Here is a 23,016-nt window from a genome sequence, read left to right as displayed (position 1 = left end):
TTTTTTTTCAGGTGTATCACTGGAATACCCTAATCAGATTTGGGACTTATATAAAGGATCTCTAATAATTTTACAGAAGATGATGCCTCGTATTGGGGAGCATTTTTTTAAAGTTATTTTGTATTCAAGAGGAGCATTATTGGGACTGTTGAAAATAGTTTCACCGTGATGTGTTTAAACCTATTTCCAAATGTTCTCAAAGCGGGTTGCAACAGTGAATACACACATCTTGCTGAGCTTCTGAAAAGAATAGGTTTTTCCCAGAGGTGGTCAAGTAGGCCATGGAGACCCGGCAACAAACCAAAAAGAATGTCTGTTGCTGTGTCTGTACGACCCTTCCAGATGCTGTCAGTGCCTGTGGACTGAGTTAGAGGATCGACACGGTGATTGATCACTGCATTATGAACTTAACAGCTTTGACCTGCAAAATGGGGGTTAAACATGCAGAATTGGAGAAGTCTTACAAGAACTGCTAAGCCTTTCATCCAAGCCCTTCCCTTGTAGCCATTTTGAATTCAGATAATTCTTATGCTAAAGACTGTTGCTTATGTGGTTTGACGAGATGCAGCCTTGGGTTAAGTTTCCAATTCATGGATATGTCGGTGGTAGGTTTAAAAAAAAAAAAGCGGCACAAGAACCCCAATTTCTTTGAGCTAAAAAAGGACTTTGAAAGGTAGGAGGAAACCTGTCATAGCCCCCTAATATGGACTGAGCACCAAGATGTCTTGACGTTTTAAGCTAACAGGTTTTCCACAGCACAAAAGTATTTTCACATGAAGTTTTTTCACCTTGTTTTGCAATGGACTGCAAAATATACTTAAACACCACCACACCTCGAGCCTTCTGGGGCCTCCCTTTATGCAAGGCTTACAGCTTAAAACCATTAGTTGGACTTTTTAATGAACTTTTACTGTCATATTTTATACCGGTCGTAAGTGCACTCTCAAATCAACAGGAAAGCGGTATGTTTCTTCTTTACACCAGCTTTTATTCTCTTAATCTGAACTGATATTAATGCCTCTGCTTTGTATCTTCTGATTATTAAGTCGGCTAAATAAATTTCTTGGGTGCAGTTGGCATTTGTGTGGGGAGGAGGGAATCTAATGTCAGCCATGCAACCAAATTAATAACCTGCATTAGCTTGATCTAGTGTTCAGTTCATTCAGAGTATAGTCAGTTTTCACTAGGCATGTACCGAATTATCATGTTCATTGAAGTCCTTTATCACAGGGGAGCCTTTAATCAGTAGCACTGGTAGCCATTCAAAAACGGTTCTAGACCGAAATGCCACACGTTTTTTTATTGCAGGATGTAACTGTATGAACGCCCAGTATTTATTTCTTTACTCTTCTTACACACATAAATAAAACCTCCATAACAAAGTAGAAAGGATTGCTGCATAACATTTGTTTGAATGCAAGTTGGAATAAGTTTTCTTAAATCTACCCTTACATAGTGTTCAAATTATTTTCTCCTGTCATATTTTCTGTAAAACTTAGTCACCCAGTTAACACATTAACTTGTCCAGTCAATTCAGCAAAGTGTTTTGCAGTGACAGTGCAATACTGAAATACTTTAAAACCTACATTTTGCAACAAATAGGTGTTTAGCTCGAGAGTTGGTCTTTGTTCATAAGATACTGCTATTGCATTAGCTGAGTACTTTAGCTACGTTGATTCCCACAATTAAGCAATTGGCCAAATCAAAACAAGTATATGCTTTTTTGCCAAAAATGTATGTGATTGCTAGAGTTCTTTGTATCTAGTTAACATAACAGAACGTGCATTTGTAAAGCGCACATTCACCCAAGGATATCTTGGCACTGAATAATAGGTGTTTGTTACCCAGCTCAATGGTACTCTTTATCGCCATCAGAAGGATGAAAGGCTGCGTGGACCCACCAGGGTTTGAATCTGTGACCATGAGTTCTAACACAGGCCCCCTACAGTGGTTGCATTAATTCACTAAGCCACCAGACTAGCTTTCCACAAACCCACATGAGGCAATCTGATTAGATTTGCATGCACGTTGGTGGTTGTTTGAAAGTGTCTGAATAGTTAGTAATGTGCCTGGAGAACAGCATGTGGTATTAGACAGTAATGTGGTTTTCTTATTTCTCTGGTAAATTGTAAATCTAAATGTACAAGTAGTGCTTCATAATCTGTACTTAGTTCCTAGTATTAATCACTGTTTGCCTTTTTAAACTTGTTTCGATGACTGCAGTTGCTATTGTACCATTACCTCCTTCTTTGAGGTCATCTCCCTAGCAAGATCTATACATAAAGATAGCACAGTCAGTCTGCAAATGTAGTGCATGGTTTAACTTTAAGTTATAAATTGCATTTATTTTCGCAGTGTAGTTCTGTTAGAATGAGATCAAAATTTCATAGAGGAAGAGTCCCAATACACAGAGTAAATGCATTTGAATGCTCCCCGCTTTTTTTTGGGGCTACAACGATTTCCTAAGTGACACACTGTTTTAAATAATCACAGCATAGCTTCTAAGTGTGTTTCATAGCGATATAGGTGATCGTATAGTTCTACCTGGATGTGACACTGAGAGAACTGCTTTAAGTTGGAAGCAGAATGAACTAGTTTAGGTGGTACAACAAGTATTGATTTTGACAAATTGGTTAATTTCCGCAGGTAGCACTTTCTCCACAGGTAACTGATTCTAGGTCGTAATTCTTGAGAAATACCAACAAAATAATAAGCCTATTCCACAGTGTTCTGCTTAAAAGATTTACTATTCCAAAATCAGTCCTCGCATTTTGGAGACTGGTATTTGAATGTTATTGTCAAAACATTGCTCGTTGATTTTTGTAGTTGAGGCGATTATGTCTAGAGATTGACTGAGTACACTTTAATTCAGCAGGTATATGTTGGTCAAATGACAGTTCTTTGCAAGAAGACTAGGAATACATTTCAGAAATACTTCAGTGTGTACAATTTGAATATGATTAGAAGGCATGCTTTTAGTGTATGACAAGTTTTTTTTGTCTACTCCATCAGTTTATCGTGTGATCCTCTCTGCGTCATTCCTTTGAATAATATTTGCCTGATAATTTGTTAGAATTTGCACTTTGCTGGAAAGCCCTTTGCTGAAAATCTCTGGGATTACAATCCATTAAAGTTTTTAAATTGTTAATGGAAACATTTAACATGTGGCATTATTGTTGACTTATTCTGAGTTTGAATGACTTAAGACTCCTATGTGATAAAAGATCTCAAAATATGCTTAGTAGAAAAGATACTTTTTGTTAACATTGTAAACACTTTGAGGAAGAACCTGGCATGAAATATGCTGAAAGAGCAGCGTAGCAAACCCTGTATTCATTGTGTGGGTTATTACAATAGGTGGTGTCTTTTTATGTATTGTGAAACTATTTATGCACAGGCTCACTTCCAATGTCTAATTTATATAGGCATCGACCCGAAGAGTACGATATCCATAACCGAAAGAAACCAAGGATTGACTATCCCCCTGACTTTCATCAGAGGCCAGGTTAATATCTTTATAATTATGAAGATAACATGTTTAAAAAGCATGATTTGAGTAGATTCATTGTGTATGTGGGGGATATTTTTTTGCCATGCTTTACTGTATAATTGCCTTTCTCGAGATCATGTTGAATTGAGTTAGTGATGATGAATTTCTAAAATGATATTTAGCCAAACATGGCTACATCTTCATTGATTTTAAACTATCCTATTTTAGATGTTTGTGGGAATGGATTTGATTCTGACGTGGGGAGATGCAATCCATTTACTTTGCTTTCACTCTGCTACAGAAAAGCTGTGAATGGATTTAAGCCAGTGAAACTTGGCCCCTTTCTTAGCCTCCTTATCTAAAGATCATTGGACTTAATTAACTTTATTGCCGCCGACTCGACAGTATTTCATCCTTTCTTTCAGTCCTTGATCCAACCTCAAACCTTGCCACATGTTTTGGGTGTTTAACTGCTTGTTCTCACCTAATCATTAATTTGGTTGATATAAGGATTGCTACCTGCTCAGTCCCTTGAGTTTAGCTGGATTATGCTATACATTTAGGGTCCACTCAAACTTATGGTGTGCTGGGATAAAAAAAAATCACATGTTCACTACAATGCATTTATTATTGCCTACCTCCAGATCTCGGAGTTCACATTGATCTTCAACTGTCCAATGTATCTCTGTTTATTAGTGCAGTTGGTTGACATGGACTTTGGGGATAGTTTAAAGAATTTGACGGTAAAATAAGTGATTGCTTTAATGAAATCGAGGAAATAATCCCCATTCAGTTTGGGTTTGTTTCTCTTAAAAAATATTAATCCCGTTTTTTCAGAGCTGGATATAGTTTAATTTGTCAAGACTGACCTCTCATCCCATAATAGTTACAGTGGATGTTCATTCACTTAATAACTGCCTTGACCAGTCAGAGGCTGTTGCTTCACGTTGAACAAGGGACACTAATATGTGCATAGGACACTCATCACTGCTAAGAATAGTGTTGTTTCCATTGTCACCACCTCTTGGTATATTGCTTTTTGCAAGCAATGGGATTATCTTTTTGATCTTGTTCCATTGGTCAGCTCTAAACCACGCACAGTATCCTTAGCTAAAATGACGTGTACAGAATACAAGGAATGCTGCCTAACAGGCCTCCCAAATTTAGAATTTATTTTTGGGACAAAAACACAAGTCATGAGGATTCTGCAGTAATTACTTAAGTCATTTGTCACAACATCAAAGGTAGTTGACCTATTTAATGACAGCCAGGCTGAATAGGCACAATATTTGTGGAGATGTAGGTACATGCAGACCAAGATCCTGATAAAAAACACCATTACTTGAACAATGTGAGGTTTGGGGTAGTGATAGATTCCTTTTTAATAGATCGGGAGCAGATTCCTTTTTAATAGATCGGGAGCAGCTTCTGGAATAGTTGTATGCCAGATGCCTTGGGTTTGAAACCGAAAGGCAACCCCCACATCAGTTTTAGCTTTCGGTGACCAGATTGACTAATCTCTTTGCTACCCTGGTGCAAAGCAGACAGCTTTTTGGTGAAAGCCCATACCACTGCCATGCATTCAGTGTCTCTGCTAGTGTGGGAGAATATTTTCTTTGCACATATTCAGGAAAGCACTGTTGCATTTGCATTGGCCAATCTCCAGTGGACCTTCATGTTAAGGCTGCTAATTTGGCAAAGCCGCTCCTTGTGAGTGAATGGTTTCAGGAGATGTGATCCTGGTGTCCGGGCATTACTATCTCATGATTTTCCACCTCCTCCCGATATTTATGTTGAGGTTTGTGGATGCCAGGAGAAAGCTAATAGTAGAGGCTTTGCAGCTAGTGCGATTGAACTTGTAGATCCATTTCAACAACTTGCTATGGAGTGTTTGCCAGTGTGAACCCTTGACATAGTCCTTTGCAGGAAAAACATTAAAAGAAGAAAACAGATCATGCAAATTGTAATAAAATTTGAATATTAAGATCGCCATAAATGGCAATTTTTGTTGTCACCATATCTGCTGGTGTGTTCATACTTTGAGGAAATGTGATGAGCCTTTTGTTCAATGCCATTAGTGGTAAATGCTTTTCCTCCTGTGACTGAAATCACAGTAGAACATCATCTTAATGCTGGTTCATTTGTTGCCATTGTCTTTTGAGCCTATTCAGAGGCTATGACCTGTCACTTATCATACCTTTAAGATCTACAAAACTTGTGAAGAAAGTAACTGTCTGTAGGAAACAGTTTTATTTGCATGTTTGCTATTCACTTTGTTTTCCAGGGTCAAAGTGACTTAGATTTTGCTAGATTAAACCATATTTCCTTCTTACGGTGCTATTGGATTTTTATTGAAATGTATTCATTGGGCAGCCTTCTGATTGACAGTCTAGGGGAGTGGAGACATGTTGCAAAGACTGGCCATAAGTCGATTTCCACATGGATAGCCATGTATTAATAAACTGTACAAGGGGCATATTGGCTCTGCACTGCCTTTATGGATAGCTTTTGCAGGAGATGATTGGCATGGTGTCTACTTGATCTTTGAATAAGTTTGCAATAAACTGTCATCTGAACCCGGATGACAGTCTGTATGCTTGATTAGTTGAGCACATAACTGGTTAGGAATTACTCCTGTTTGTTGCACCTCTTTTCAAATGTGTCAGTTATGACTTGATACGCCTTCAGGGTAGAAGAATATATAAAGGTACTAATAACTATTAAAAGGAAAAGTTGTATACCTTCAGTCATTTTGGGTGGGACCCATAAGCAGTTGCTTGTGCTGAATCTTTAAGCTCGTCCACCAAGAGTCAAAATCTCCTGTACTTTTGATTTCTGGGCTGGAAATTTTTAGGTAATGTAGATAGGTGGGTTTTTTTTAAGGATCACGTTGTCAATCACCAGTACAGCTATTGAATTAAATACCTTCCGTTGCATCCTAGTTGGGATGCCATCTTTCTTGTTGGGGGTTAAAGAACGGCTGTAAGGCATGCAGAGAATGAACAGTTGGTCATAAGGTCTGCAGATTATCCTTCGATGTTAGTGCATTTAATCTGCTACATTATTTTAGATACTGAACAGCAGAATAAAATTAATGTGAGTGAAGCCTTTCAAGCATCTGGAAGGAGCACCCTTGTAAGTGTTTAAAAAGCATCATGGTTTTCTTATGTTAAAGGAATAAACAGATATGTGAAGTGCATTCTACCTTAAAGAGGGTATAGTTGAGAATATATAATTTGCAAAAGTAACGCTGCATGGTAATAAATGGCAGGGCCATGTCTATGTTCCCCATAAGATATCTTGCAGTTTAAACGGACAGCTAAATAACTGCACATCAATGCAAAGCAAATATACATGTTTCACTGGCATTCAGATTTTTCAGAAAGGCATATAGCCAGTCACCCCATAGGGAAAATGGCGTACTTTCTTGGAATTTAAAATTGATTTGTTGAAAGTGGCATGGCATTGTTAATTTTCAAACCTGCTTAATATTTGAACAGGGTATGTCAAGGATCCACGCTATCAAGAAGTAGATAGGTAAGTAATGTTTAATTGATTCAGGAATGTAGTCTAGTTAATATTTGAATGTATTATTTAATATGTGTTAATGTATTGTACAAATGAGTAAAATGTATACTTTGTGAAAAAAGGATACATTTGTAAATTACCAATCATGTGAAACTTGGTGGCAAGGAGAGCTGTGAACATTTTCTTAATGGAGAAGGAAAAGAAAGTACATAAGTTAGAATTACTCCTAACTATCCACAGTGGTTGAAATAGACAGATGGAAATGTGACATATGCTGCAAATTCAAGCAGTGTGAGGGAATTAGTAAAGCACATAGTGGGGAACCCATTTTAGCAGTAAAGGAATATGTAAAACTTGAGAAGATCGACGTCTCCGGCATATTGACGGGTCTACACTGGAGGACAGCTGGAGGATTGCAGAGGGGATAAATGACGAATCTGCTAGTCTGAACACTGCGAAGACACCAGTCTTTTCTTCCAGTGGTCAGGGTTGAAAAATGTGGCCTTATTTATTTTAGAAGTCTGTTCTTCTGAATCAAATCTGTTAAGTCTTCGTTCACTCTTTAAAATACAGCGCATCCTCTTTGTTTTGTGTTTCCCAGATGGCCTTAGTGTCTTCTTTGCAAATTCATTCATTGGGTTGCTCATGCATGATTTAATTGTGTCTACGGTCATATGATGAGTATGCTATGAATTTCAGTTGACACTTGGTCCTAGAGATATTGTTGACCTGTGCAATGTTGCACAAAAACAAGTCTCTCTTCAAAGTTCTCATGCATCTGAGTCCAAAAATAGGTGGGGAACATACATCTCGATACCTAATTTGGAAATACGGTGTCAGAGTCCAGGAAATACAGTGGTGGTTGGAGGTCTCTACTAAAGTGAAGTTATGAAGGCCTAGAAATTTTGAGTTTCCCTATTTGGGGAGCTGTGGCAGGTCCACTATGAGCTCTGTCATCATTTGTATTGTCTAGATCGACAATCATTCAGCGCTGCTATGTGATGAGCAAAAGCAAATGGGACTATTTCAGCACGTCAGGGCTATTACAAATACTGTTTTGATTTGAAACCAATCTGAAAAGGCTCAAAAAGTGCCTCACAGAGAATTGAAGGGATTATTATAAACAAGTTATGTAGTGATGTTTCTTCTGTCTGTAGTATCAGAGCTCAGCATAGAAAGGGATTTTGATCTGCCTTGAATTCTCAGGCAGAGTGTAGCTCCCTAAATGTAAAGTGTCAGAATGAGGCAAAGTAAAATTAAGGTCTACAAACAGTATCTTCCTTAAGATCATTTGGCTTGCATGGTGGTGGTGGACAGAAGTCCAAATTAAATTAAATTAATTACAGCTAGGGTTCTATTGACAGTTGCACACCTTTAATTAAAATTTCTTATTCTCTACAGACGATTTACTGGAGTACGACGAGATGTGTTCCTGAATGGGGTAAGACATAGGCTTCAAATGTCAATTGTGCAGTGTTTTCATTGCGTTGCTCTTCTATTGTACTGAACTTCATCTGTTTGCATTTTAGTCTTACAATGATTATGTGAGGGAATTTCAGAACATGGGACCACCTCCACCTTGGCAAGGAATGGTGCGTATTATAATCCTGAATAATTTCACTTCTGCATCAGAGGATTTTGACTCTACAGTGTGTCTGTTAATTAGAGTATTTTTCAGGTTGAAATTGTGTTCCTCCTAGAATTGATTACAAAGCCATATCGAACATGCTCTTGGCGTCAATACTGGGGTTGATGCCAATAAAACGTAAGAGTGGGCGTGGCTGAGGGCAGCGACCTGCACTCGCGATATATTAGGTGTTAACAAATGTCTGCTCCAGTAGTGCATTCACACCATCAGCGTGGGCTTCAGCTTTACTAGTCTTCCACAATTGATATGTGATTCTGAGCAGCACATTGTGAGGTTTCATGGTTAGTTTGCTTACTGGTAAACTTCACTCTGTGGGCCGTAACCCCCAGGGGGGCTGTGGAGGCAGGGGAAGGGGGTTGCGCTCTTGATTTGATAAAACAGCCTAGACAGTTAATTCCAGGAATCTCCTGTGCTGGGGAATCGTAGTCAGCTAAAGACACCTTTCTACCAGTGTGTTGCTGGCCTGTGTAATAAATGCACATGTGTGCAATGAGTTAATCTGCAAATGTAATGGATTTGCAGATTAACTAGCAGCACACTGTCAAAAAGGTGTGTTCAGATGTCTGCCTGGCTTTGATTTCTCAGGAGAGTGCAGTTGCATTCAATTGATCAAAACACTTGACTTTTTTGAGTGGTAGAGCACAGATTAAACTGAGTTGTGAAGTGCTTGCTTTTAATATTTATTTTACAGTTTTATATATCGCAAACTTGACCCGAATCGGGTATCGGAGCACTTTACAAAGCACCAATTGCATTACATGAGGACACATTCCTCATTTTTTTATTGTTGGACCCGGGGAGATTAAGAGATTGTCGTATTTACATAGTGCTTACTATCCCTGAGAATTTGTTGAAGTGACAGTTATGTAAAAAAAATTGCATTACATAGGGTCTGAATATTATTAATCTATGGGCCTCATTTACAATGAAATGGTGTAGGGCAGCTCCGCAAGTATTTTTTGCTGCACTGCCCTATGCCAATTTGAAAGAGCAGGAATAGAATAGATTTATAAGTACTGTGCTCCCCTGTCCTTTCTGCCGACACACAATTTGGTGCGTAGCACCAATGCAGACTCTCTTGCACCATGGTGCAAGGGTGTCTGCATTATTGGCAGGATTTTTTGTTGTTGTTGCAAGAAGGCAGTCCTTTCTGCACATAAAGAACCCATGGAGGCTTTTGAAAACAATTAAAGCGAACTAAAGATACTTCTACTTGTTACGCATCCCCTGGGGCAGCGTACAGTTGTGATGCATCCTCAGATTTACAGATTTGTTGTAAATCTGGGAATGTCAAAACCCATAGAAACCCCCCTTACGCAGTGTGAGGCAACGCATTGACCTTGGGCTGCGTTGCTTTATACCATATCTAGGAGGCCTTGAAAAGCCACGCAAAGTGAATTTGCGTGGCCTCGTAGATATGCGTCTGCACTTTGTGCAACCAGAGCATCATAAAAAATGACACCGGCAGCACAAGGGGCTTATAAATAAGCCCCTATATTTTGGAAGTTTATACTGTGTGTAATGCAAGTATAAAATAAAGACTTACATATTCACAGTGCTTTCTGTCAAAAGGCAGTTGCTTCATAGCACGAAAAATACATAAATCACTATTCTCCACTGCACCAACCACAATTTAATTATGTGGCTCTCCGGTTTCACACAGACTTTTGCATGGAGGTTTCATAATTTATTATAGTGCATGTATTTATTATTCACTAAAGCAGCTCGACATTATATATGTAGCTACCTAACGGTTAGAGACCTAAAAAACGTACGTATGTTTTAATTATTATGAATGATGTTCAGCTACCTCCAGTTGCATGCAGCTGTAAATGCCAAGCTATCAGCATCCCAAGAAATATAGTATGGGTTTCCTCTAATGCTCTGCAATAAATTTGCAGCCCATGCATTACAGCTATTATACCAAGGTCCACTGGAATTGTGATTGTGGGGCCACAGCGATTTTAGCATATTATAGATTTGCCGCATTTGCCACATAATCCATCATCTGCCGCTTAATCTGCTAATTTTAACAAAAAAATGATTTCCTCAAAAGTTACTAAAAGGCAGCAACAGGTGGCGGCAGTTGAGGCCATTTGACTTGCCTCCCGAAGTCTGTGATGTCATTCTGGCAGCCAGGTGTCCCTCCACAAAGTCGGTATACGCCTGCAGGTGGAACATATTTGTGGTATGATGCACAGGAAAGGCTGTGGATCCTCTCTCTGAGGTTCTTCTCTTCATTCTTTCTCTTGCCCAGCAGGGCTCTGCTCTGGGCACTCTCAATGGCTACCTTTCTGCCCTTTCTGCCTTCCTAAGGCTACCTGATCAGCCTTCTTTGTTCAAGTCCCCCATTGTCAACAGATTCTTGAAGGGCATCACTCATATCTTCCCTCCTGTTCCCTTTGTGATGCCCCAGTGGGACTTGAATCTTGTACTTATCTAATGTGTGCTCCCTTTGAGCCGCTCCATAACTGTTGTCTCCGTCTTCTTACTTTGAAGACTGCTTTCCTGGTGGCCATCACCTCTGCCAGGAGAGTGAGTGAGCTCCAGGCTCTTTCTTCTACACCTCCTTTCCTCTCTGTCCATCCGGACAAGGTTGTGTTGCTGACGAGAACCTCTTTCCTGCCCAAGGTTGTCACAGCATTCCACATTGGGCAGTCCATTACCTTGCCCACCTTCTTTCCGCCTCCCTCGAAAGAGGAAGAGAGGCTCCACCGTCTGGACCCAAAACGTGCGCTCTCCTATTATCTGGAACGCACACGCCAGTTCCGGTGGATGACCAACTCTTTGTTGGTTACGTGGGCGCAATGAAGGGAAAGGCGGTGCACAAGCGGACCATCTCGCGGTGGATCATCTTGTGTATCCAGGCATGCTACTCCTTGGCCAAAAAGGAGCCCCCTGTTGGACTGCGGGCTCATTCTACTTGGGCCTAGGCGACTACAACTGCCCTGGGCCGGGGGGTGCCCTTGCAGGACATTTGCTAGGCAGCTACGTGGGCCTCGCTGCACACGTTTGCAAGACACTACTTCCTGGACAGCCAAGTCCGGAGGGATGACTTCTTTGGCCGTTCCGTCCTCCAGGACTTTCTGGTGTGATTATTGATTCGCAGACCCACCACCACGGGGTTGGTATTGCTGGGGTATCTATTCTAAGGTAAGGAATCTATCACAAACGTGTCTCTTTCAGATGCACAAGTTACTAATTGTGTAACGATATATCTGTAAGAGACATTAGTTAGTGATAGAATCCTTACCGACCCACCCACCCATCCTCCCCGTTCTGCGAACCGATATCTAGGGTTAAGGTCATCCCCTTTCAGGGCCCTAGTTTCATGGCACCAGTGTTGGTTTTTGGCATGGCTCTGCGCTTCTGGCGCGGAAAAGCTGTGTCTAGGAACTGACGTCAGCACGCGGAGGCAGTGTCTAAGTACTCCGACGTCATCACGGTGCCGACGACGGACGCGGAGCCGCAGACGCCTACCGACGCGCAAGGGTACTGCTACGCAAAAGTTTCCGGATCCAGTCTGACGCCTGGGGATATTCTAAGATAAGGAATTTATCATATATCGTTACACAAGTAGTAATTTGTGCAACATTCTCGAGAAACGCCTGTCCAAAGAATTGATGTCTATCAAAAGATCATCCCTGGGGATATTGGCTAATGCCAAAACACCAGAGAGACATGTTGACAATGCTACTCCCGTGTTGGCTAACCAACCCCCCCCCCCCCCCCCCGCGCCCCTGGTGCAGCTAATCTGCCACCAGTGGACCTTGACATTTTGGTGAAAATTTTACCCAAAATTAACCAAGTTCTTGATACTAATAATGTTAGCACTGTTTCTGTTCATGAAGAGAGCTCTATTAATTCTAGGGGTTAGGGAAGGGGCTATTATGAAACGGAAACGATCATATAACAAGAAAGATAAAAAAGCTGGAAGGTCTTCAAAAACAGCCAAGTTACATCACGACCCCACCCCTCCCCATACCACCCTGCAAACAGCCCCCTCTAGTAGAGAGGTCTCTATCGAAAGTATAGCCGCCCTATTTAAATTAATCCTATTTCCCTTAGAGGCCAAATTGGAAAGGTTGGATCTTAGATTGTCTAATATCGAGAAAGCCACTGCCACCATCCTAGCTAACTCCACTAAATCCAATAGCTCGAGTACCCTACAAACTGTTCCCACCATCCCAGTCACACAACCAGCAACTGTGACCCAACACCCCATTTGCCCTGCACAGGCCCCCCAATGGTTCATCAACCTCCTAGCTAGGATAACAATGCACCCTCACATCAACTCCCTGGTCACCAACCCTGTAGGTCTAATCCCTCCGGAACAATGGCCGATGGGATACAAGGGTCCCCAACCAAAGAACTTAGAGCCCTTAGAATACGCCGGCCCGATCTCCCCCCGGAAGCTAACCAATATGGTAGTTTTAGCTGGAGCTCCTCCCCTGGAAACAGGGGAAACCGAAACCTTTAGCTCCTTGAAAGGTAAAGTCGTTAAGTGGCTCAATTGGAACAGACCCCTCCCGGCCCATCTCCACAATGAAATCATTATGGTAAGGAGGGTACCATGGATAGGTAAGACGGCCAAGTCTATTAACACCTTGGGTGCTATGGGTTTTCCCGCTGGATCCTTTGAAATCCCATTGTTCATGACAAAGCCAGCTCGTCATAAGCACAGGGCAGGTAACACCCATGACGAGCTGGCTTTGTCATCAGCACTGAAGGGGTTAATGGAGACTGCATTACGGTCAGCTTCAGAGACCCCCGTACGGTATCCCATATTTGTGCAGGATTTAATAGGTCTTTTGACTTGGCCATTCAGACCCTCCCAGTGTCCTTGTTCCCACCTAACAATGTTTACTCCAGTATTGGAACTTTCATAGATTCCCATTGCTTGTATCATTCCCCGTCGTCGGAATGGGAGCCTCGGTAATAATAAATATATATATATATATAGATAAATACACCATAATAGGTGTAAAAAGGTAAAAAATTAGGCCTAGGCCTCATTATCTTTTGCAGCCTATTGCTGTCATTATGTAAAAGGACCCAAAGTCCCCTCAGCAACCAATCAGATCAGCCTCACCCTGTAGAACCTTCCTGAGCAAGCTCAGAGCCTCAGATTTTCTACCGCTTCGTTGGTGACAGGGAGTCTCCTTAGAGTTCTGCTCTAACTTCAACTTGAGGTACTGTTTAAACAGTTTTCTTTAAGGATTTCTTTCAGCTTTAGTCATGGCTGATAAGGAAAAGAAGAGCCTTTTCAGGTCTTGTGCCACTTGTGGCAAAAAACGACTTTATACAGAGGATCAACATCAAGACTGTATTTACTGTCTATACCCAGACCACAATGTCGATAAGTGTAGTATATGCAGGAGAATGTCTGTTAAAACCCTCCGTGATCGTGAAGGACGGCTACTTCTGTGGCTCAGGAAGTTGGAAAGGAGGGAGGAAGTAGTGTCTGGTGATGAGGAAGATGCCAGATCAACATCGTCAAAGACTTCTTTGAAGAGGGGCGGATCGTCTGTGGACACTTCAACTGTACCCCCCTTAAAGGCTGTGCGTGTGACCTCTGATAGGTCTGGCAAGCCAGGGCCTATCGAATCTCCTCACGTGAGTGGAAAGGAGAGGGAAAGGCAGGCACTGCAGGTGCAAAAGGCTAAACCTGAGGAGAGCTCGGCTGGGCCTTCCCACCAGGTTAAAGTAGCCAAGTCCGTCAAAAAACCGACTGTAGAGGCCTCTACAGGGGTCAAAAAGGACTCTAAAGCATCTGAGGTGATTTTGTCTCCTCAGTCGTCGACGAGCCACCCAACGACGACGAGGACGACGACGAGAGCGTCGACGAGGACCTCGATGTCGATTCCGTCGACGAAGACCGGTTCGACGACGGCGTCGTCGACGATGACCACGTCGACGGTTACCACCACGTCGACGAAGACCATCCCGTCGACGATGACTATTCCGTCGACTGTGGCAATTTCGATGACGACGATCCCGTCGACGAGGACGACGAGCCCGTCGACGACGACAGCTCCGTCGACGAGCCCGTCGACGATGGACCCGTCGACGATGACAGTTCCGTCGACGACCCCGTTGACGGTGGACCCGGCGACGATGATGGTTCCGTCGACGATGCCGTCGACGGTGAGGGGACTCTCGTCGACGGTCCCGTCGACGACGATTCAGACGGTGGATTTGTTTTCAACGCCGTTGACGACAGGAGCGCCAGAAAACAACAGGAGGAGGAGGATAACTCCAGATATGACTTCTCCAAGGAAGGTACCATCATTACCTCCACCCCTTTTGTTGGATGAAGATGACTACTCAGAAGAGGAAAATGAGATGTATGGGGACGCTTACAGTCCATCACAACTGAATCTGAAATACCATGATTCGGATTTGGATGAGGAATATTATTATCAAAAGGAACAGCGGCCAGAGAGACAGGTTGCATACCAAGATACCCAACCACAGCAGGGCGTGGTATCGATGCCTATGAGTCTTTTGACAGACTTAAGGGCAATGCTGGAGGAGTATAGGAGCAAGAAGGGGTTGCAACATGTGGAAGGTCAAGCACAGGTTCAACCGCAGGTGGTGGCAGCGCAGTCAGTGCGGCCTACACAGGAGGAACATGAGAGGGCATATCCTCCGCAGGTCCAAGTGGATACCTCGGATGAGGATGAAACGGGGCGAGACCAAGTTCAAGACCAGGAAAGTGAGTGGAACCAATATATTGCTCCGGATCCGGCTTCACCAGTGCCAGACCCGGTCGATTCCCCTCCGGCTGATGTAGGAGGTTTCTTCAGCCTGATGGAAAGAGCCACAGCGCGCTTTAAGTTAGCGATGCCGACAACATCTACAGATTGTTTTCTATACGATTTCAAAGAGGCATACCGTAAGGCCGTGCGCTCGATTCCCATTGTGGAGCACATATGGGAAGAGGGGAAGAAAGTGATGCAGACCCCAGCGACGGTCATTCCAACTCTTCCGCGCTTGGAGAAGAAATATAAAGCTCCAGATGACAGTCCCGCCTGTTTGATTGGACAACCTAGACCTGACTCGGTCATATCGCAGGCGGCACAGAAGAAGTCGCGGAATCCTTCGGCCACCCTCACGACGCCGCCGGATAAGGAGGGTAGAAGGTTGGACAACGCTGGGAAGCGTTTTTCGTCGATGGCTAGCTTGCTGGTCAGAGCGGCGAATGCCTTGGCGATCCTAGCAAGGTACGACCGCTAGATGTGGAGTGATGTGGCTCACTATGTAAATCTGCTAGCGGAGGACCAAAGAGCGGAAGCACAGAAGCTTCTGGAAGAGGGACAACGTTCCTCGTCGGAACTGATTGACTGCGCTATGGACATCGCCACCACCTCTTTCCGTGCCCTAGGCAGTGCAGCGGTTCTTCGGCGACAAGGATGGCTGAGAGCTACATACTTCAGGCCAGAGGTCCAGAATAGGATTTTGGATTTGCCGTTCGACGGGGACATGCTGTTTGGGAAACATGTCGACGATACCCTACAGGGTATAAAGAAGGACACAGAGACAGCAAGGGCTCTGGGGAACCTGCAATATAGAAAGACTCCGTTCCGTGGAGCACGAGGAAGAGGTTTCTCTTCACCTAGAGGAGGTTATCAGCAACAGCGATATTCACAGCAGTCGCAGTCTTACAGGCCCCAGTACGGCAGTCAATACTATCAGCGGCAGTCGCAATCCCAGTCTTTCTCTCGCCAGAACGCTCGTGGACGACAGGGGCGTCAGGGCAAGGACGCTGGCAAGCGTCAATAGCGGCCCCCCGACTCTGCCAACTGTTCCTCCGCTTCTGGGGTCTCCAGTGGGCGGCAGGATATCACAACATCTGAGCAGCTGGGAAGAGATTACATCGGATCAGTGGGTATTAAATATCATCCGAAATGGGCATACTCTAGAATTCCAGGACTTTCCACCTACAAGAGCTCCCCACGCCGCTACTTCCAACCATCTGAACCTTCTTCAAGAGGAAGCTCAACAAATGCTTCAAAAAGGGGCGATCCAGCGTGTTCCCCTATCACAAAGGGGAGAAGGTTTCTATTCAAGATTTTTTCTGATCCGAAAAACAAAACAGAAGTGGCGTCCTATCCTGGACTTGAGGGAGCTCAACACCTATCTCACGAAGCTATCGTTTCGGATGATTTCGCTCCAGGACATATTGCGCCTCTTGAACCCAGGCGACTATATGGCAACTTTAGACCTGGAAGATGCCTATTTTCATATCCCGATCCATCCAGCTCACAGACGTTTCCTTCGCTTTACAGTGGGCAAGAGTCACTTCCAGTTCATGGTGCTCCCATTTGGACTAAAGTCCGCTCCTCGGATATTCACAAAGGTGCTGGCACCGGTAGCGGCATTTCTGAGAAGACAGTCGCTGGAAGTATTCCCGTACTTAGACGACTGGCTGCTGAAGGCCCCAAGCTTGCAAGAGGCATCAAAGGCAGTGGACACGTGCTTGAACCTCTTTATTCATCTGGGTTTACAACTCAACAAGGGAAAATCAGTTCTTCAGCCTGCAAGTACGGTGAAGTTCTTGGGAGCGATACTCAATACTCAGGAGTGCAAGGCCTTCCCATCGGAAGAGAGACAGATGAAACTCATATCGTCAGCCACCCGTTGTCAAAGGAGAAGTTGGATGACAGTCAGGATGTACAAATCTCTTCTAGGGTCGATGGCATCCTGTATTCAATTGATTCCGCATTGCAGACTGCGAATGCGCCCCCTGCAGGAGGAGCTGGACCTTCAGTGGAGACAGGTGGAAGGTTCGTTCGACGACAGGGTGACGATAACCCAGCGGATGAAACGGTCGGTTTCATGGTGGATGGAAAGATCTCACCTCACTGTGGGACTCAGTTTCAAGGCTGCAAGGGCACCTCAGGTCATTACCACGGACGCTTCTCTTCAAGGTTGGGGAGCGGTCATGCAAGACCTCCAGGTCAGTGGTCACTGGTCTCCGGAAGAACGTCATCTACATATCAACGTTCTGGAGCTAAGAGCTATTCGGCTGGCAATGTTGGCTTTCCTCCCAAGGATTACAGATTCAGCAATCCTGGTGCGGACGGACAACACCACCGCAATGCATTACGTCAACAAGCAGGGAGGCACAAGATCGCCACTGCTTTCACAGGAAGCCCAAATGCTGTGGAAATGGGCGATAGCGCAGGGCATCACACTCGTAGCAGAACACCTTCCAGGAGTGTGCAACACGAGGGCGGATACGCTAAGCCGACTGAGAGCAGTCTCGCACGAGTGGGAATTGGAAGACGCAGTGATCAGGGACATCTTCTCCCGTTGGGGGACCCCAGCGATCGACCTGTTTGCAACACCGGAGAACAAGAAATGCCGGTGTTACGCAAGCAGGGAACACCATCGAGGGTCACTGGGGAATGCCCTTTTGATGTCCTGGTCAGGCGCGTTTGTTTACGCCTTTCCGCCATTTCCCCTCATTCCTCGAGTCCTCAAGAAACTCAAGATGGACAGGTGCAGGATGATACTAATAGCGCCTGCCTGGGCTCGCCAATTTTGGTACACGGAGCTGCTTCTTCTATCAGAAACAACGCCCATTCATCTGCAACCCAAACTGACACTTCTCTCTATGTACAACGGCCAGGTTCTTCACCCGAACCCGAGCTCGCTGCAGTTGGCGGCGTGGCTCCTGAATACAGAGAGTTTAAGGATTTGAACATTCCAGAAGAATGCAGGACCATCTTGGCACAGGCACGAGCCCCTAGCACTAATAAGACATATAGAGCGAAATGGAAGAGGTTCCATGTGTGGTGTCAGAGAGAAAAAGTACATCCTTTCTCGTCAGCTCCGCATCAACTCTTACCTTATATTCTTTCGTTGGCGCATGCAGGTCTGGCTCATGCTTCTATCAAGGTGCACTTGGCAGCTATTTCCAGGTATAGGAGAACAAGATCGGGTCCCTCTCTATTATCAGCGAGAGTAATCAAACAATTCCTGAAAGGACTGTTTAGAGTGTTCCCGCCAGTTAGGCCCCCACCTCCGGTGTGGCACTTGAATGTGGTCCTGGCCCAGCTAATGAGACCGCCATTTGAGCCAGTACATAAAGCGGACCTGAAGTTCCTATCATGGAAAGTGGCGCTTCTTTTGGCACTCACCTCTGCAAGGAGAGTAGGAGAGCTTCAGGCTTTAACCATCAAGGAACCCTTCTTACAGTTCAGGAATGATACAGTGATCCTACGGATGAACCCCAAGTTCATTCCGAAGGTACCGACAGACTTTCATCTCAACGAGCCAGTGATTTTGAAATCTTTTTTTCCTCGGCCTTCAACCCAGGCTGAGAGGACACTTCATTCTCTGGATGTTCAGAGATGTTTGAAATTCTATATACAACGCACAGCTGGATTTCGAAAGACACCCCAACTGTTTGTGGCTTTTGGAGCTCCAAGGAAAGGATCTCCTTTGTCGAAACAAGGGATATCAAGATGGATAACTAGTGCGATCCGGTTCTGCCACCAGGCGGCAGGCAAACCTTTACAAGGACAGGTGAAGGCACATTCCACAAGGTCGGTCTCAGCATCAGCGGCGCTGTTTGCTGGAGTATCCATAAAGGACATTTGCAGAGCAGCCACCTGGAGCAGTACGCACTCCTTCACGAGACATTACTGCCTGGAGGCGGCTGCAAAGGAGGATTCGGCTGTAGGACAGGCAGTCCTGAGAAATCTCTTCCAATAAGAGGTGAGCTTTCCTCTCTTCCCTCCTCCTGTTTTTTCAAACATTTCGTTTATTATGCTTTGTACTGCTTTATAGTTGTTATAATCTGTGATGTCAGTAGCGTATAATGATTCTATGCTGTACACGAAATGTTTGAGGTATGCTAACTGCTATCTACTCTGATACAAGCAATGGGAATCTATGAAAGTTCCAATACTGGAGTAAGAAACAAGTTACTTACCTGTAACTTTAGTTCTCCAGTATTGGTAACTTTCATAGATTCCCATGCGCCCACCCGCCTCCCCTGGGAAAGCTCACTTTAGGGCTAGGTGATTATGTGGCAAAGCAACGGCTACGAAAATCTGAGGCTCTGAGCTTGCTCAGGAAGGTTCTACAGGGTGAGGCTGATCTGATTGGTTGCTGAGGGGACTTTGGGTCCTTTTACATAATGACAGCAATAGGCTGCAAAAGATAATGAGGCCTAGGCCTAATTTTTTACCTTTTTACACCTATTATGGTGTATTTATCTATATATATATATATATTTATTATTACCGAGGCTCCCATTCCGACGACGGGGAATGATACAAGCAATGGGAATCTATGAAAGTTACCAATACTGGAGAACTAAAGTTACAGGTAAGTAACTTGTTTCAACCCACTACAAAGGAAGGTATGACTGGACTAGGGTTGAACGGAGGGGTAGACAAAGATATTATGAAACAAGACCAGCTATGCCGCCCCAATACACCCCACAGTACAATCCCTTTTCTGACTAACCGGTATAGCGGCCTAGAGGGAGTCGATTGACTACCGAAAAAACGCATCCTAGTGCCCCCTCCACCTGAGATGGTTAATGATATAGTGGACGGGGAAGTCGCGGGCAATGTCATATGTCCGGATGAATGTCTGGTAACTCCTTTAACACTAGAAATGTTGCCCTTGGTTCCCCCTCTGCATGCTGAGATGGCGGATATCCACCCTCCACCCCGGGTTTGTCAGAAGCTGGGTGCGCTAGAACAGTCCCCTCTCCCAACCCCGTACACACAGAACCGGTATTGACATCTAGTCCCTCAGGTTATTTAATGGCGAGCTGGCATATTGCCGGGTGGCGACAGAGGGTGTCAGCCCTGGGCTGGAGGGAATCTATCTCAGGGTTTGATATCCTCTGCCTACAGGAGACCTGGTCTACTAATGATATTCACTATGACGGCTTTGTCTCCTATAACTGCCCAGCACAAGAATCTGGCATGGGTAGGGCAAAAGGTGGCCTGTTGATTTTGTCGTCTGTGCATTTCCCAGTACGTGTAAGATCTTACTCCACTGTTGGTTCACACTCCCAAATACTGAAGTTAGAAAATAGTGGGGGCCGGAACATCCTGCTGATCAATCATTATAACAACACATTTGACCCCACAAGTACCCTTGTTGTAGACTAACTCGAATCAGCTATAAATAAAATCTGTAATGATACCCACAAACCATTAGATATTATCGGGGGGGGGGGGGGGCTTTAATATCAGATCCTGTCCGTATTCCTACACTAACGCATGCGGGTTTGATGGGGATAATGGGGAGAATCTGGCTCATTTCTCCCATACTCCTTATTGTGACTCCCTTAATACCCTCCTGTTAAAGCACGATCTGGACATCCACCAACCCGCCCTGGATAAAGATGGTAATATTGTCCCGACCTTCACAGGGAGGAATATTGCATCTGTTATTGACTACCTGTTGATATCGACACAGATCGCTCCACTCTGTACGGTCCCGATTATCGTGGATTTTGGTATTAGCGACCATAACGCCTTAACGATGTCAATCCTCAAATGGGGTCCTAAAAACCAATTTGTCGGTAAGATTGTAGATGAGATTACCCCATGTAGGCAAAACGGTATCCGGATCAAATGGTGCGGAGCTAAATCTGATAAATTACTACGAAAAATTGTGGGAGCTGGTACTAAAGTGATATCTCAATGCCTCGAAGTTGATGCCACCCCAAGTTGCATTATAGCTGATTTCGAGGAACTTCGTATTATAATTAAAAAATCACTTACCATTACTAAGGGCATAACTAAGCGGGCCACGTTAGGTTGGTTTGATAGAGCGTGCACGTCCGCGCTACAAGATCTTAAGAAGGCACTATCTAACCACCCGAGAGACAGGGATGCTGTTGAACATCTGAGGGCTACACATAAACTTGAACTGAAGCGTAGGAATCTGAAAGAGACACGTTAGTGATAGATTCCTTACCTTAGAATATCCCCAGGCGTCAGACTGGATCCGGAAACTTTTGCGTAGCAATACCCCTGCACGCCGGTAGGCGTCGTCTGCGGCTCCGCGTCCGTCGTCGGCGTCGTGAGCGCCGGGATGACGTCGTCAGAGTACTTAGACGGCGCCCATGCGCGCTGACGTCAGTTCTTCTTTTTTCCGCGCCAGCTAGCGCAGATCCGGAAGAAGCTCTACCCCCAGTCACTTTTTGACTGAAATTTTGATCCTTTTTGATCTTCTCTTTAGTCGACTATCTCGACTATCGGTGCCAGGGATGCCCGGGTTCAAGCCTTGTTCAAAGTGCGGCCGACTCATGTCGGTCACGGACCCCCATCGCCGGTGCCTGAAGTGCTTAGGCCTCGACCACGGCGATCGATCCTGCTCCGACTGCCGGGCCCTGACGTCGAAGGCTAGGCGGGAGCGGTCCCGCAAGCGTCTCGAGCTGAGGCAGTCGGCCCCGCGCCACTCCAGGTCCCGGTCCCACGGGAGGTCGAGGGACAGGTCGCGAGGTCGGAGTCATCGACGTTCCGGGAGTGGACACCGATCGTCTGGTTCCAAGTCCTCAGGTAAGAGGCATGAGAGGTCGGAGCGACACCATCGATCCTCCGACCCCCCCCGACGCTCGCACGATGCGGCCGGGGACTCGGGCGACACCGCCCACGCGGCTCCGCGGGAGTCGCAAGCGTCGCCGCCTGCCCCACACCTTCGGGTCCCTGGGCACGGCGCGTCGCAGGAGGAGGTCGAGAGGTACCTCATGGCCATGAGGGCCCTCCCTCCTCAGTCGGTTCCTGTGGCGCCTTCGGGCCGATCGGTTCCGTCTGGGTGTCCTTCCGGGTCGGGCGCTTCGGCCCCGACGACGTCGGGTGCTTCGGCCCCGGCGCCGCTGGCGACTTCGGTCCCGGCGCCGCACGACCTCGCTGGATCCGGCTCCGGATCCGGGGCCTCGCCGGTCGACCTTACAACCTCGCCGGCGCCGTCCCTTCAGGTGTCGTCCCCGGCAGCTGATGTGGTTGCCGCCCCCAATGTTTCCTACGGTCCTACTCACGAGTCGGAAGGGCGCCGCTGGGCGCCGATTCCGTCGGCCTTTGGAGACTTTTATCTCCACGAGCAGGCCCTGGCTGTTGATCCTGGTCTCCAGGAGCCGGGTGACGAGGAGCAATGGGAGGGGTCCGAGGACCCTCTGGTACGTGATTGCCAGTCGCACCAGGACTGGACATATGAGCTTGGGGAGGCCAGTGGTATTGACACCTCGCCAGACACTGGATTTACGTCGCCCCCGACTGTGGCTTCGGAGGCGGGTTCTGCTTACAGTGTAGTGTTGACGAAGGCAGCTAAGGCCTTAAACCTTCAGCTCCCCGTCGCGGCCGTGAGGACT

The 23,016-nt window shown here is 45.4% G+C and overlaps 1 protein-coding gene across 9 annotated transcripts in view; it reads left to right on the top strand.

Moving 5' to 3' along the window:
* The window catches only part of YTHDC1 (YTH N6-methyladenosine RNA binding protein C1), a 143,710-nt gene that overhangs the window by 54,540 nt on the left and 66,154 nt on the right, over window positions 1-23,016 (top strand). For all 9 annotated transcript variants that reach the window (XR_015309356.1, XM_086961910.1, XM_086961909.1 and 6 more), the window contains 4 exons: window positions 3,426-3,505; window positions 6,991-7,027; window positions 8,420-8,459; window positions 8,548-8,610. Coding sequence is in view for 8 of the 9 variants with exons in the window: in XM_086961910.1 (XP_086818036.1) it covers window positions 3,426-3,505; window positions 6,991-7,027; window positions 8,420-8,459; window positions 8,548-8,610 (220 nt within the window). In the remaining variant the exon portion in view is untranslated. The remainder of the gene's footprint in view (window positions 1-3,425; window positions 3,506-6,990; window positions 7,028-8,419; window positions 8,460-8,547; window positions 8,611-23,016) is intronic.

The sequence above is a fragment of the Lissotriton vulgaris genome, chromosome 3_1 (genome assembly GCF_964263255.1).
Source record: "Lissotriton vulgaris chromosome 3_1, aLisVul1.2, whole genome shotgun sequence".
Taxonomy (NCBI): Eukaryota; Metazoa; Chordata; class Amphibia; order Caudata; family Salamandridae; genus Lissotriton; species Lissotriton vulgaris.
The sequence above is the reverse complement of the archived record's forward strand: the minus strand, read 5'-3'. Positions and strand labels throughout refer to the sequence as shown.